At 37.8% G+C, this 12,873-nt stretch overlaps 1 protein-coding gene across 1 annotated transcript; it reads left to right on the top strand.

Moving 5' to 3' along the window:
• The first annotated feature begins 4,259 nt into the window (after positions 1-4,259).
• Positions 4,260-12,619, top strand: LOC117621217 (ABC transporter G family member 29-like). Its single transcript, XM_034351562.1, has 22 exons — positions 4,260-4,401; positions 4,592-5,024; positions 5,445-5,654; positions 5,972-6,056; positions 6,193-6,352; positions 6,482-6,558; positions 6,673-6,726; positions 6,985-7,075; positions 7,224-7,525; positions 7,709-8,307; positions 8,472-8,632; positions 8,758-8,867; positions 8,953-9,106; positions 9,203-9,352; positions 9,440-9,615; positions 9,898-10,230; positions 10,309-10,683; positions 10,778-10,911; positions 11,012-11,239; positions 11,352-11,523; positions 11,719-11,973; positions 12,076-12,619. Exons 2-22 carry the CDS (start codon positions 4,618-4,620, stop codon positions 12,346-12,348), a joined length of 4,506 nt encoding a protein of 1,501 aa, XP_034207453.1. The 5' UTR covers positions 4,260-4,401; positions 4,592-4,617; the 3' UTR covers positions 12,349-12,619.
• Positions 12,620-12,873: the final 254 nt, after the last annotated feature.

Below are 12,873 nucleotides of genomic sequence, written 5' to 3'. Positions count from 1 at the left end.
GGAGAGAGAGAGGTCGCGGGAGAGAGAGAGAGAGAGAGAGAGAGAGAGAGAAAAAAAACCAGATTTTTATAAAAATCCCATTTCGAAATATTTACGATTGTGCCACTGGGATTCTTTTGACCATATCTCTCTCGTTACAACTCCGATTCGAGCCCACTACGTGTCTATGAACTCGTCTCAGCACGACCTATCCAAAAATACAAGTCACGGTCCCAAACTCTCTCCGGTTAAAAATGTGACTAAAATACCCTAAAATAATTAAATAATTAATTACGGGTTAAATTCGGGAAAATTTGGGGTCGGGGTGTTACAGACTACCCCCCTTATAAAAATTTCGTCCCCGAAATTTCCTACCGGTCACTCGAAGGGTTATGAGCATTGGGCCCGCATCTACTACTCGGGTTCCCCTGTTTTTCTCTAAAAGCTAAACGCTTCCATTTGTGATTTGATTCTCTTTTAGCTCTCTCACTAAAAGAGGATCCGCGTTCTTTGACTTGTTGATATTTTCCTTCTTTCTTCAGAATCGATAGGCAGCATTGCCAACACGATGCTTTGAAAGGAAAATCAGAAAGGATCATTTTTACCGAATTGTAATTATCATCGATCTCTCTCGGCTACGATCCATTTCTGATTCTGATGAAAGATCACTACCCAGACGTGCTCACAAAAGAGGAGACCCCCAAGTACTCTCCATCTCCATAGGTAGGATTACTCAATTCATTTGGGTCTCATCCTTGAATTTGACCACTTTATCCCACCACACACGAGCCTCTTTCTGAAAGAGAATCAAGGCTGTCATGATCTCTTCCACACTTGTGATTTCGATTATACTAACGCCACCTCGCAAACCTTGGATCCCTTGATCCAATGTCGAAGAGTTGCCCGCCCCCAAGAGGCCGTGCTCTCAGCATCTTCGACTCGTTGCTTAAGGCACACAGTCGAAAATTAGCAACATGCTCAGGCAATGGAGGATCCCTAGAAGCGGGTTGATCAACACTCTATCCTCCCGCCCATGCGGACTCAACGTCGCAAAGGTGCCATTCCGAGATGGAACCTATTTTGATCCCCACAATTTAAGGATGCACATAAGGTGCAAGGTCCATAGGAAATTGAACCTAGAGCTCTGATACCAAACTGTCACACCCCGGATCGGCTCCGCCGTAGCAGGATATTGTCCGCTTTGGGCCTGGCTACATTCTCACCAGCCCGCACGGTTTTGTTTCTGGGAGCTCACGAAGCAACTTCCCAGGGTGGTCACCCATCCCGGGATTGCTCCAGCCTCCAACTCGCTTAACTTCGGAGTTCCTACGAACCCGAAGCCAGTGAGCTCCCAAAAGGCCTCCCACTATTTGGATGCGAGGTGTGCCATATAAGGCACATCACCCCCTCTCCGTTTGGTCGATGTGGGATCTCACAGACATGGCTTCTTAGCTTGAACTTTGAAACTCTCTCTTAGTGTGAATCTAATATCTTTTCCATTAACACAAGCATAATATCTTATAACCTGTTTAAACTCATTCCCAATTGCAAACATCATGCCTAACCTAAACTGTGGATTCTTCATATCATATCACTCCTAAATTGAGTGAAGTTAAGTAACTTCCTCCTTCGTTTACCACCATTTTCTTCACCCTCAAAATCTTCTTCACCACCATTGTTAAATTCTTCTGAATTTTCAGACCTCTATTTCAACATCCCCAAACTCCAAATTTGGGAAGGCTACAACACTACTTGAGACATTGACATTGCTTCCTTCATTAGCCTCTATAATGTCATAAAAAAGATTATCATCCTCAGCATCACTTGCTCATAGTCAGAATCTTCATATTCAAAATCCTCATCTTCTACACCTATATCATTTAAGTTCTCTAGGTCCATATTAACTACATTCTTAGCATTCACACCTTCACCAAGTTTTGGTTCTTCTTGATTGAGGTTTGACTCCACACAATCATTGATTGCAACTTGACTCAATATTTGGGACAAAGTTGTCATCAACTACGTACACAATTGCCACTCTATTTTGGGGGCAATATATTAACTAAAGCCCAAAAATCAGAGTCATTCTTCAATTTCCTACATGCCCTTCCATTTGGCTATCTATAATAATATTTTGAAGTCTTGTTGTACCCTAAACTCTCAGCACAATCCTCAATATCGCATTTTGACATCAAATCTTGATTTAAATTGTCATACCAAGCCACATGCCTAGCAACATACTTCAAGTTCCCATCACATTGCTCTATAAAGTGACCCCCATGGTGAATTTCCATGGTAAATAAATCACAATCACCTACACAAACACACAAATTAACATTTATCTAAAATATAATAGTTGCAGCCGACACATCCCCACACAACAAAGTAAGTGACTTGCAAAAGGACAATACATGTTAATGCAAAGCACAAAAACAAAGCAAAAGAACATAAAGAAAGAAAAAATGATCACATGAATCAAATCTCTCATTGTCATATAAAAAGCAAAAACTTCAGAGATTCCCAAGTAGAAAGCAAAGCTTTACCGTAGTTTGGAGGGTCCCCAGTGACTCTGTAGCATAGAGTCACGATCAATCCCAATGTCACTGACAACTCCTAGATATGCCTTAAAAAAAAATTCGAAACCCTAAAGTCTAACTGTTGTTTAGGCGTAAAAGTACTGTTCTTGACTTTTGTCCCTTTAATTAATTTATTTTTTGTTTTGAAAAGGCTTTACAAATGTTTACATATTGAAAAGATTAAAATATTCTTGAAAATAGATGAAAAATTGGATGACGTTAAGGTCAGATGACAAATCATGGATTTTGAAAACTTAAGGTGATATTTTGCTTAAATTTTTCTTTAAGATGACAAATTGAAACTGATGTACAAATTTAGGTGGCATTTCTATAAAAATCTCATTTATAAATGCAATCTCCCTAGCGTTTGGCAAAAATAAAATAAAATAAAATTAAATTAAAGAGTCTATTGAAGCAAAAAATATTCAAGTAGCAAATAAATCTTTTCAAATTGCCACATAAGTCAATAAATTTTAATTTAAAAAGTTTAATTTGTTACTACTATTGGAGATGCTCTAACTATTGATGTGGTGATCAAATCAAATCAAAGATTACGGACAATAATTGAAATAAAAGAAGATTAATGGCAACCTAAATAAATGAGGAAACTATCTAGGCCTCTAAATTGAATTGTTCCCTTTGGGAATTAAAGATGCCATTTATGATGACGATGACATTTGTTGAGCAGCATTTTGGGTCATGCAGATCTAGTCATAATACATGTAAATAAAATAAAATAAATTCTCAAATTACCAAAAATATTCCCACACACAACACAACACAATTGCAAGTGACATGGAATTCATCAAATATAAATTGAGACCCTTGGGGTCCACTGAATAATAAAGATTTGGTGAAGCCTGATGACTCTGTGTAGATGACTTTCTTGTTTACCAGCCAAAACTACACATTGCAAACACATATATGCAAAGTTGATGAAGAGGTGACGAAGTGTTGCAATCAAACTAAACAATGTTTGCGTAGATTTCAAAGTCACCAAAACTTTCTGCAATATTGTCATGCAGATTACCTACAACTAATATGTGAGCTAAGAATCAAGTATTCATGTACCAATGTCAAATGGGTTTTAATGTAAAATAAAAAAACAATTCCAAAGATAAAAAGATCTCAAAGTTGAAAAAGGAAAAAAATTCTACAACATATTCACAATATGAAGAAAGAAATGAATTCAAAACAAAAGGAAAGAAATTACAAGAACTTAACAAATAAAGAAGAAGATTTCGTCACTTGATTTTGTAGCTAATATGGTAGCTACTAATTTAGCAAAGATGGAATATGTTTATTCAAATCCTTCTAATTTGATTTTGTATTTTTCCTTTTTCTGTTATACATAGAACTGGTTTTGATATCTACGGTTATAAGATCTGCCGAGGATTTTCTTTGTAAATTTGTTTCATATTTTTAAAAAAAATTAATTGGTAGCAAATCTGGTGATGCAAAATGCATTGAATCATGTATGAAACTTGGAAGGATGGATTTGTAATGTGACATGGAATAGGTAATTTTGACACATTGCAACCATGCAATGCAACATAAAAGCCTTTAATATATATACATATGGACAAGCCAATGGAAGCCACCAAGTGGAATTGCAGTGCACAACTTCTTATGTAATTTGAATACCAACAGTCTCTTTAATTAAAAGAAAATAATCTTATTGAAAATTGTTGGTCTCTTGTGCATGTTTAAATAGGCACAAACTTTTCCAAGCAGAACAGAGCAGAGGGTCTTGCATTGCATTGAATTGCACCAGTCCTCTGCATCACCTGCAAAACTGAAAGATTTTAATTTCCAAGAATTTGAGCAGAGAAAGTACATAAAACCAGTAAGTGCTCTCATTTCAATTGAAATGCTGTATTTCTATAGCCAATTTCAATCACCACTTACATCAACCTCGGTTTCTTGAACATATATTTCAATTATTTTTTACAACAATATTGGAGCAGTCTAGCCATCAAGTTTCTTAATTTATGATCTGGGAAAGTTCCATTTTCTCTATATTCATTTGGTTTCAGGCAAGGAAATTAAAAGAAGAAAAAAAATGGAAGGAATAGAGAAAGCCAAAGGGTCTTCAACAGAAATCTACCATAGCTTGAGCAGAAGAAGAAGCAGAAGCAGAAGCAGGGGGGTGAGCATGGAGGATGTGTTTCTAAGCACCACGCCCTCTCGACGAAACATTCGAATAGATGAAGACGAAGAAGCTCTGATATGGGCAGCCATTGAGAAATTGCCAACATATAATCGGTTAAGAACAAGCATCATCAAGTCCTTCGTCGAAACCGATGATGATGATGCTCAAGGAAATAAGACCAACAAAGTCATACATAAGGAAGTGGACGTTCTGAAGCTCAACATAACCGACCGTCAAACATTTATTGACACTACTTTCAAGGTTGCAGAAGAAGATAATGAGAGGTTCTTGAAAATGATCAGAAGTAGAATTGATAAGTAAGTTCTTGTTCTGTATCTCTTAAGTTCTTGTTCTTGTTCTAAACTGAATATTTTAGGTTTTGTTACAATCTTTTTAGGCGGCTAAAAGATTGGTGTCATAGTAATTTTTGTATATTCGGGTACACCACGTGGCTGGTGTACTATCTAATAGACATGGAGTGGAAATATTGTTCATTTCGGCCAAATGATAGTTTTTGGTCTATGTGGTTTGGCCGAAGTTCTACTTTGGTACGTGTAGTTTCAAATTTTCGCGACTTTAGGCCTCTAGCTTACTAGAACAACGACTTAATTTGGTAAAAAAAAAAAATCGACATGTGTTTTCCCTTTACCCTAATAAACTTTTGCGTAAAAAGTGCATGGAACATTGTACATGGAATTAATAATTTATTTATTTGCTCATATTGTAATTGATTTCAGGGTTGGGATCAAACTTCCCACAGTGGAAGTTAGGTTTGAGCATTTGACGGTGGAAGCCAATTGCCATATTGGCACCAGAGCTATTCCCACCCTCCCAAATGTGACTCGGAACATCGCAGAATCAACTCTTGGTTTAATAGGGATCAAAGTGGCTAAGAGAACAAATCTAACAATTCTCAAGGATGCCTCTGGCATTATCAAACCATCAAGGTAAGGTACATCATATGATAGCAGCTTTTAGGCTGCTAGGGGTTGGGTTTAAAATTCAATTTCACTAAATAGTTACTTGCTTCCATTATTCCTATAAACTATTGGAAAAAAAATTGTGTGCGTACAAATTATTCATCACATGTTCCTAATCAGTGCATAATTGAAGTTACTAGGGGTGGTTTCAGTTCGGTTGGTAACCGAGTACCGTCCGAGAGTTGCCATAATATGGTAACTTCAAGTTACCATAACATTTGTTGTCATAATTTTCAAATTTTAATTTGTTATTTTGGGTAATCTTTATTCATGTTTTGTTGTAGGATGACCCTTCTATTAGGCCCCCCGTCTTCAGGGAAAACAACCCTTTTGCTGGCATTAGCTGGGAAGTTGGACCCAAGCTTGAAGGTCAGTCCTCAGCTCCACCGTGTGCTTTGAACTAATTTATTTATCATTAGCTGGACCTGTTATACTATAATATAAAACCATTTTCAAACAATTTTTCAATCTGAGTCTTTAATTAGCCATGAGATCTGTGGAACAGGTTAGTGGAGAAATCACTTACAATGGATATAGGCTGAATGAATTTGTGCCACAGAAGACATCTGCATATATTAGCCAAAATGATGTTCATATGGGAGAATTGACAGTCAAAGAAACCCTAGACTTTTCGGCAAGGTGCCAAGGGGTTGGGACGCGATATGGTAAGTAACTGCAGCCAAACCAAACCAAATCATATCTTAATCCATTATCGAAGTAAACTCTCTTCATTTATTTGTAACTTTGGAAATGAATTTGGTAGCATTTTAACAAAAATTATGCATGGGCCATAGAACTTCTTTCTGAGCTTGCTAGAAGAGAAAAGGAGGCTGGAATATTTCCAGAGCCAGAAGTAGACCTTTTCATGAAGGTATATATTTATGTGATTTCATTAAACCCCGCCTTCAATGCATTGATTTTTTAAGCTTATATATCTGAATTTCTGGTGATTTTTTTTTTTTTTTTTTTTTTTTTTTTTTTTCAGGCTACTTCAATGGGAGGAGTTGAGAGCAGTCTCATTACTGACTATACTCTCAGAGTAAGTAAATCCCAACTCAAAATGAAATCACTCTTCTTTCTAATTTGTCACCAACTTTACTCACTGCTGGTTAGCCTCTTTTATTTCCTTGCACTTTGGCCCGTGATAACCATTTTTCAAACAGAAATATACTTAAACAAGGTCTTTGAAAGTCTTTTTTATTCTCAGAAACCACTGAAATGGTGGAGAAGTGTGACTTTATCTAATTGGTATAATCATTATATGTAATGTCATTATATTTTTTATTAAATGATACAGATGTTGGGGCTTGATGTGTGCAAGGATACCCTTGTAGGAGATCAGATGAAAAGAGGGATATCTGGTGGGCAAAGAAAACGAGTTACCACAGGTACTTGTGCTTGTTACACTTTGAATAACAATCTTAATCCTCAAATTAGGAGTACTTTTTAGAATGAATTCATATTTCAAAATTACTTCAAATGCACAACAATGTTTATAATGTGTTGACAAAGTCCAATAAATATGCTCTAATATAGGTGAGATGATTGTCGGGCCTACAAAAACATTGTTCATGGATGAGATATCAACGGGTCTTGATAGCTCCACGACACATCAAATAGTTAAGTGCTTGCAGCAAATCGTACACATTACCGAGGCCACAATCTTGATGTCCCTACTCCAACCTGCTCCTGAGACGTTTGATCTCTTTGATGATATCATCCTCTTATCAGAGGGCAAGATCATCTACCAGGGGCCACGTGAGCACGTATTGGAGTTCTTTGAGAGCTGTGGATTTCGATGCCCCGAGAGAAAAGGAACTGCTGATTTCCTGCAAGAGGTAAAACTATGATCAGTCTCACTTTACTATGGTACGTTGGTTGTGATACATCTTCTAGCCCATTAAAATGTTGTGGTCCTTTGCTAGTCCAGTTACATCCTAGCAAGCTATTAATGTGCTTTAGCCATTTCCCCCTTTGCCTAAGCCAATTTTACAAACCATAATTTTGTTCAATTTTTTCAGGTTACCTCAAGGAAAGACCAAGAGCAATATTGGGGGGACAGAAGCAAGCCATACCAATACATATCCGTCACTGAATTCGCAAACCGATTCAAGAGATTCCGTGTCGGCATGTGTCTCGAGACTGAGCTCTCAATCCCTTTCAATAAGGCCCAAGGCCATGGAGCAGCCCTTGTGGTCAAAAGATATTCATTACCAAGAATGGAACTTCTGAAGGCCTGTTTTGACAAGGAATGGCTACTTATAAAGAGGAACTCTTTTGTTTACATTTTCAAGCAGGTCCAAAGTATTATAGCAGCATTTGTAGTCTCGACCCTATTCTTGAGGACGCAAATGCACACTAGAAATGAAGATGATGGTGCACTATATATTGGTGCACTTTTGTTTTCCATAATCCATAACATGTTCAGTGGTTATGCTGAGCTCACATTGGTCATTGAAAGACTCCCTGTATTTTACAAGCATAGAGACCTTCTTTTCCACCCTGCTTGGGCTTTCACTCTCCCATCTGTCCTACTCCGGATTCCTATAACCCTTTTTGAATCCACTGTTTGGGTGGGCATTACATATTACACCATCGGATTTGCACCTGAAGCCAGCAGGTATTATTACATTTGTCTTCTTAATTTCATTTGTAACTTCATGTTTCTATACATACCCTTTTTGGCTTACTAGCATACATGGGTTGAATGTTTCACACTTAAAACACTGTTACAATGGTTGTTACTTGTTAGGATACTAATTGCAGCTATCAAAATATTTGTAGGTTTTTCCAGCAACTATTGCTGGTATTTCTGCTGCAACAAATGGCTACAGGGATGTTTTGGCTTATTGCTGGAGTCTGCAGGACCATGATCATCGCCAACACCGGCGGGTCTCTCATTCTGCTCTTTGTTTTCATGCTTGGGGGTTTCATAATTCCTCGAGGTTGGTATGGAACTGAATATTAAATATAGTTTGCAATGTAATAAAAAGAAAGAAAAAAAAGCCAACCAAAATTGAGTGATTTAGTACATAAGTGAACTATCAAAAAGTTGCTTAATTTGTGACAGGTGAAATTCCGAAGTGGTGGCGGTGGGGCTACTGGGTTTCACCTATGACATATTGTTTCAATGCTATTACGGTAAAAGAAATGTTTGCTCCGAGGTGGATGAACAAAATGGTATGATATACTTCAGTTCGCCTTTTCATACATCATGGCAAGCTAACAAAAAATAACTTCTGAAATGAGCTTCATTGTGCTGCAGGCTTCAGATAATGTTACCACATTGGGTGTAGCAGTGCTTGAGATATTTGATGTTTTCCCAGACAAAAACTGGTTTTGGATTGGCTCTGCAGCTGTTCTGGGGTTTGCAGTTCTGTTCAACATCCTTTACACACTCACACTTACGTACCTAAATCGTAAGAATGAATTTTTTTTATGTCTAACAAGGAATTTATTCTTATATTTGTTGTTTTCAAGTGACAATTTCTCATGTTCTTGTTTTAATAAATTAGCTCTTGGAAAGCCACAAGCCATAATATATGAAGAAGTAGCAGAGGAAATAGAAGCAGACCAATCAAAGGAAGAACCAAGACTTAGAAGACCCAAATCAAAGAAAGATTCATTTTCTCAATCATTAACTTCTTCTGATGGAAACAATTTAAGTAAGAAACAAAACAATGTTGGCAATTTTACTTCTGTAATGTGAACAATGTTATGCATATTTTATATTGGACCCAAAAATGTTGTAGGAGAAATGGAAATACAGCGGATGAGCAGTCGATCTAATGCCAATGGACTAAGTAGAAATGCTGATTCAACTCTTGAAGTACCCAATGGTGTTGCCCCCAAGAGAGGAATGGTTCTTCCTTTCACTCCCCTTGCAATGTCCTTTGATAGTGTAAATTATTTTGTGGACATGCCCCCGGTAATATTTACTGTTCCCTATTTCACTTCAAGTATTTTTTTGTTTTTTGTTTTTTATTTTTTTTTTGGTTTTTGGTTTTTTTTTTTTTTTTTTTTTTTTTTTTTAAAGCATATTCACTTCAAAGTGTTTAGTTGTAACTTGTGATCATAAACTTTATTGGTGCAATTAATTTCCATGGCACATAGCTTATAAATAAATGATTGATTTTAGTCCTACATCTTTAGCTAACTTTATATCATCTACCTTCATTACTTCCCCAGCTAACTTCATTTACTATGACAGGAAATGAAGGAAGAAGGAGTGAAAGAGGACAGGCTTCAGCTACTTTGTGAAGTAACTGGTGCATTTAGGCCCGGGGTCTTGACAGCTCTAATGGGAGTCAGCGGGGCTGGGAAGACAACTTTGATGGATGTCTTAGCAGGAAGAAAGACAGGTGGCTACATTGAAGGCGATATTAGAATTTCTGGCTTTCCTAAGAAACAAGAAACTTTTGCAAGAATTTCTGGTTACTGTGAACAAAATGATATCCATTCACCGCAAGTCACTGTCAAAGAATCTTTGATTTACTCAGCTTTCCTTAGGCTACCTAAAGAAGTCAGCAAAGAGGAAAAGATGGTAAAACTTGTAATACTTTTGTGAACAATGCATAGCTCAATTATCTTAGTTTTAACCTACGTTCTATTATGTTTTCAGACTTTTTTAGAAGAAGTGATGGAATTGGTCGAGCTAGACAATCTAAAGGATGCTTTAGTGGGGATTCCAGGAATTACAGGGTTGTCAACTGAACAAAGAAAGAGGTTAACAATTGCAGTTGAGCTTGTTGCCAATCCCTCAATCATTTTCATGGATGAACCAACATCAGGTCTTGATGCAAGAGCAGCTGCCATTGTTATGAGGGCTGTTAGAAATACTGTGGACACCGGGAGAACAGTTGTCTGCACAATTCATCAGCCTAGCATAGATATCTTCGAGGCCTTTGATGAGCTGCTACTCATGAAGAGAGGAGGACAAGTGATCTACTCAGGACCATTGGGCCGCAATTCTCACAAGATCATCAAATATTTTGAGGTACTTAACTGTCTAAAACTTTTCATTATCTTGATACTTTACAAAAGTGAACGATGCATTATTATCCAAGTCCATGCTCAATGACCTGCTGCAGGCAGTTCCTGGGGTGCCAAAAATTAAAGAGAGGTATAATCCAGCCACATGGATGCTAGAGGTGAGCTCAGTAGTGACTGAATTCCGACTTGGAATTGACTTTGCACAACACTTCAAATCATCTTCCTTGCATCAGTAAGCGAAAGGAGAAAGTCACCGGAGTACTAAAAATTTGTAATGTAAAGTGTTGGCTGGCTTTGAGCTAACATGATTTCCTATCTATGACTATAACCAGGAGAAACAAAGCTTTAATAAAGGAGTTAAGCACACCACCACCAGGAGCAAAAGACCTCTATTTTCGTACTCAATATTCTCAGTCAACATGGGAGCAATTCAAATCTTGCCTGTGGAAGCAGTGGTGGACTTATTGGAGAAGTCCTGATTACAACCTTGTTAGGTTCTTTTTTACCTTGGTCGCTGCCCTCCTGCTTGGATCTATGTTCTGGAAGATTGGCACTAAAAGGTTTGCGACTTTGTGCTCATCTCCACTTAACAAGTTCAAACGTCAAGTGCGAAAATAAGCACTTCAAGAGTTTGTTTAGAGCAATTACTCGGTTATTTATCTCCATATGCAGGGAAAGCATAGCTGATCTCACCATGATTATCGGGGCAATGACTTCTGCTGTGCTTTTTATTGGAGTTAATAACTGCTCAACAGTGCAGCCAATGGTCGCAATTGAAAGAACGGTGTTCTATCGAGAAAGAGCCGCTGGGATGTACTCTGTATTACCTTACGCACTGGCACAGGTAAGTTGAGGGTTCTATGCTTATATTAACACATTTTGATGTATACATAAATGTTATCTACCGTAGGTGTCAAGAGGCTAGTTATTTAGGATTCCAATATATCCGAAAGTGTAAAACATTACTATATAGCTGAGTTTCACCCGATCAAATTCTCTATTCAATATAAGTGACTCAAATGAACTATATGACATGCAGGTCATTGTTGAAATACCGTATGTGTTTGTTCAAACCGCATATTATGTGCTGATAGTCTATGCTATGGTGGGCTTTCAATGGACAGCAGCAAAATTCTTCTGGTTCTTCTTTGTCAGCTTCTTCACATTCCTTTACTTCACATACTACGGAATGATGACCGTCTCCATCACACCAAACCACCAAGTAGCAGCCATGGTGGCATCAACTTTTTACTCATTCTTCAACCTCTTCTCGGGTTTCTTCATACCGAGACCCGTAAGTCAATATTCTTCTTCTCACAAGCAGCTATGTTTTGGAGTTTAAATAATTTGCAGAAGCAAGCTAACAACTCTAGTTCTTTACCCTTTGAATTTTCAGAAAATACCCAAATGGTGGATTTGGTACTACTGGATATGCCCGGTTTCATGGACTGTGTATGGGTTGATTGTGTCGCAGTATGGTGATATGGAGGACACCATTAAAGCACCTGGGATTTCACCTGACCCCTCTGTGAAATGGTATGTAGAAAACCATTTTGGATATGATCCAAATTTCATGGGATCTGTGGCAGCGGTTCTTGTTGGCTTCACGGTTTTCTTTGCCTTCATGTTTGCTTTCTCCATAAGGGCCCTCAACTTCCAAATTAGATAGAGGAAGTTCCTTGGTATACACCACAAGTTATACATACTACAACAAGTTCGACATGTAAGTGCAGGTAGTAAGAACGTAAGGAGACAGTTTTATAAGCCTTGAATTGTTATCCCTTAGAACACTTCCACCCATGGTGTCATGGCAAAGGGTAAGGGCAAGTAACGACAGTCACTATTTACCACTCTTTTTTATTTTGCTTTTCCACTTATTGTCATGACAAGTAAAGGCAAGCACTATTCACATGAGATATGAGGAAAGAAATTTGTATAGAGTTTTAGTGTGAAAAGTGAATACATGGCTAGGTATTTATAGAAAAAAAATTCTGAATATTTTTGTTTTGAGTAGTTAAATTAGTTGTTGACGTCACTCTGATGTCAGCATGAGATTAGCAAATCCAGGCAACAGCTCAAGCAATTCTTGCCTTGGGGCTTGCCTGGGTAAATAGGGCCCATTTTTGCTCGGGCTGCCTTTCATTGCTGGGGAGCTTAAACCTAGCATCTGCTCTCCCTTTCGCCCTGGCAAAAC

This window comes from Prunus dulcis, chromosome 3 (assembly GCF_902201215.1).
Source record: "Prunus dulcis chromosome 3, ALMONDv2, whole genome shotgun sequence".
Taxonomy (NCBI): Eukaryota; Viridiplantae; Streptophyta; class Magnoliopsida; order Rosales; family Rosaceae; genus Prunus; species Prunus dulcis.
Note: the sequence above shows the minus strand (reverse complement) of the source record. Positions and strands in the feature narration are given on the sequence as shown.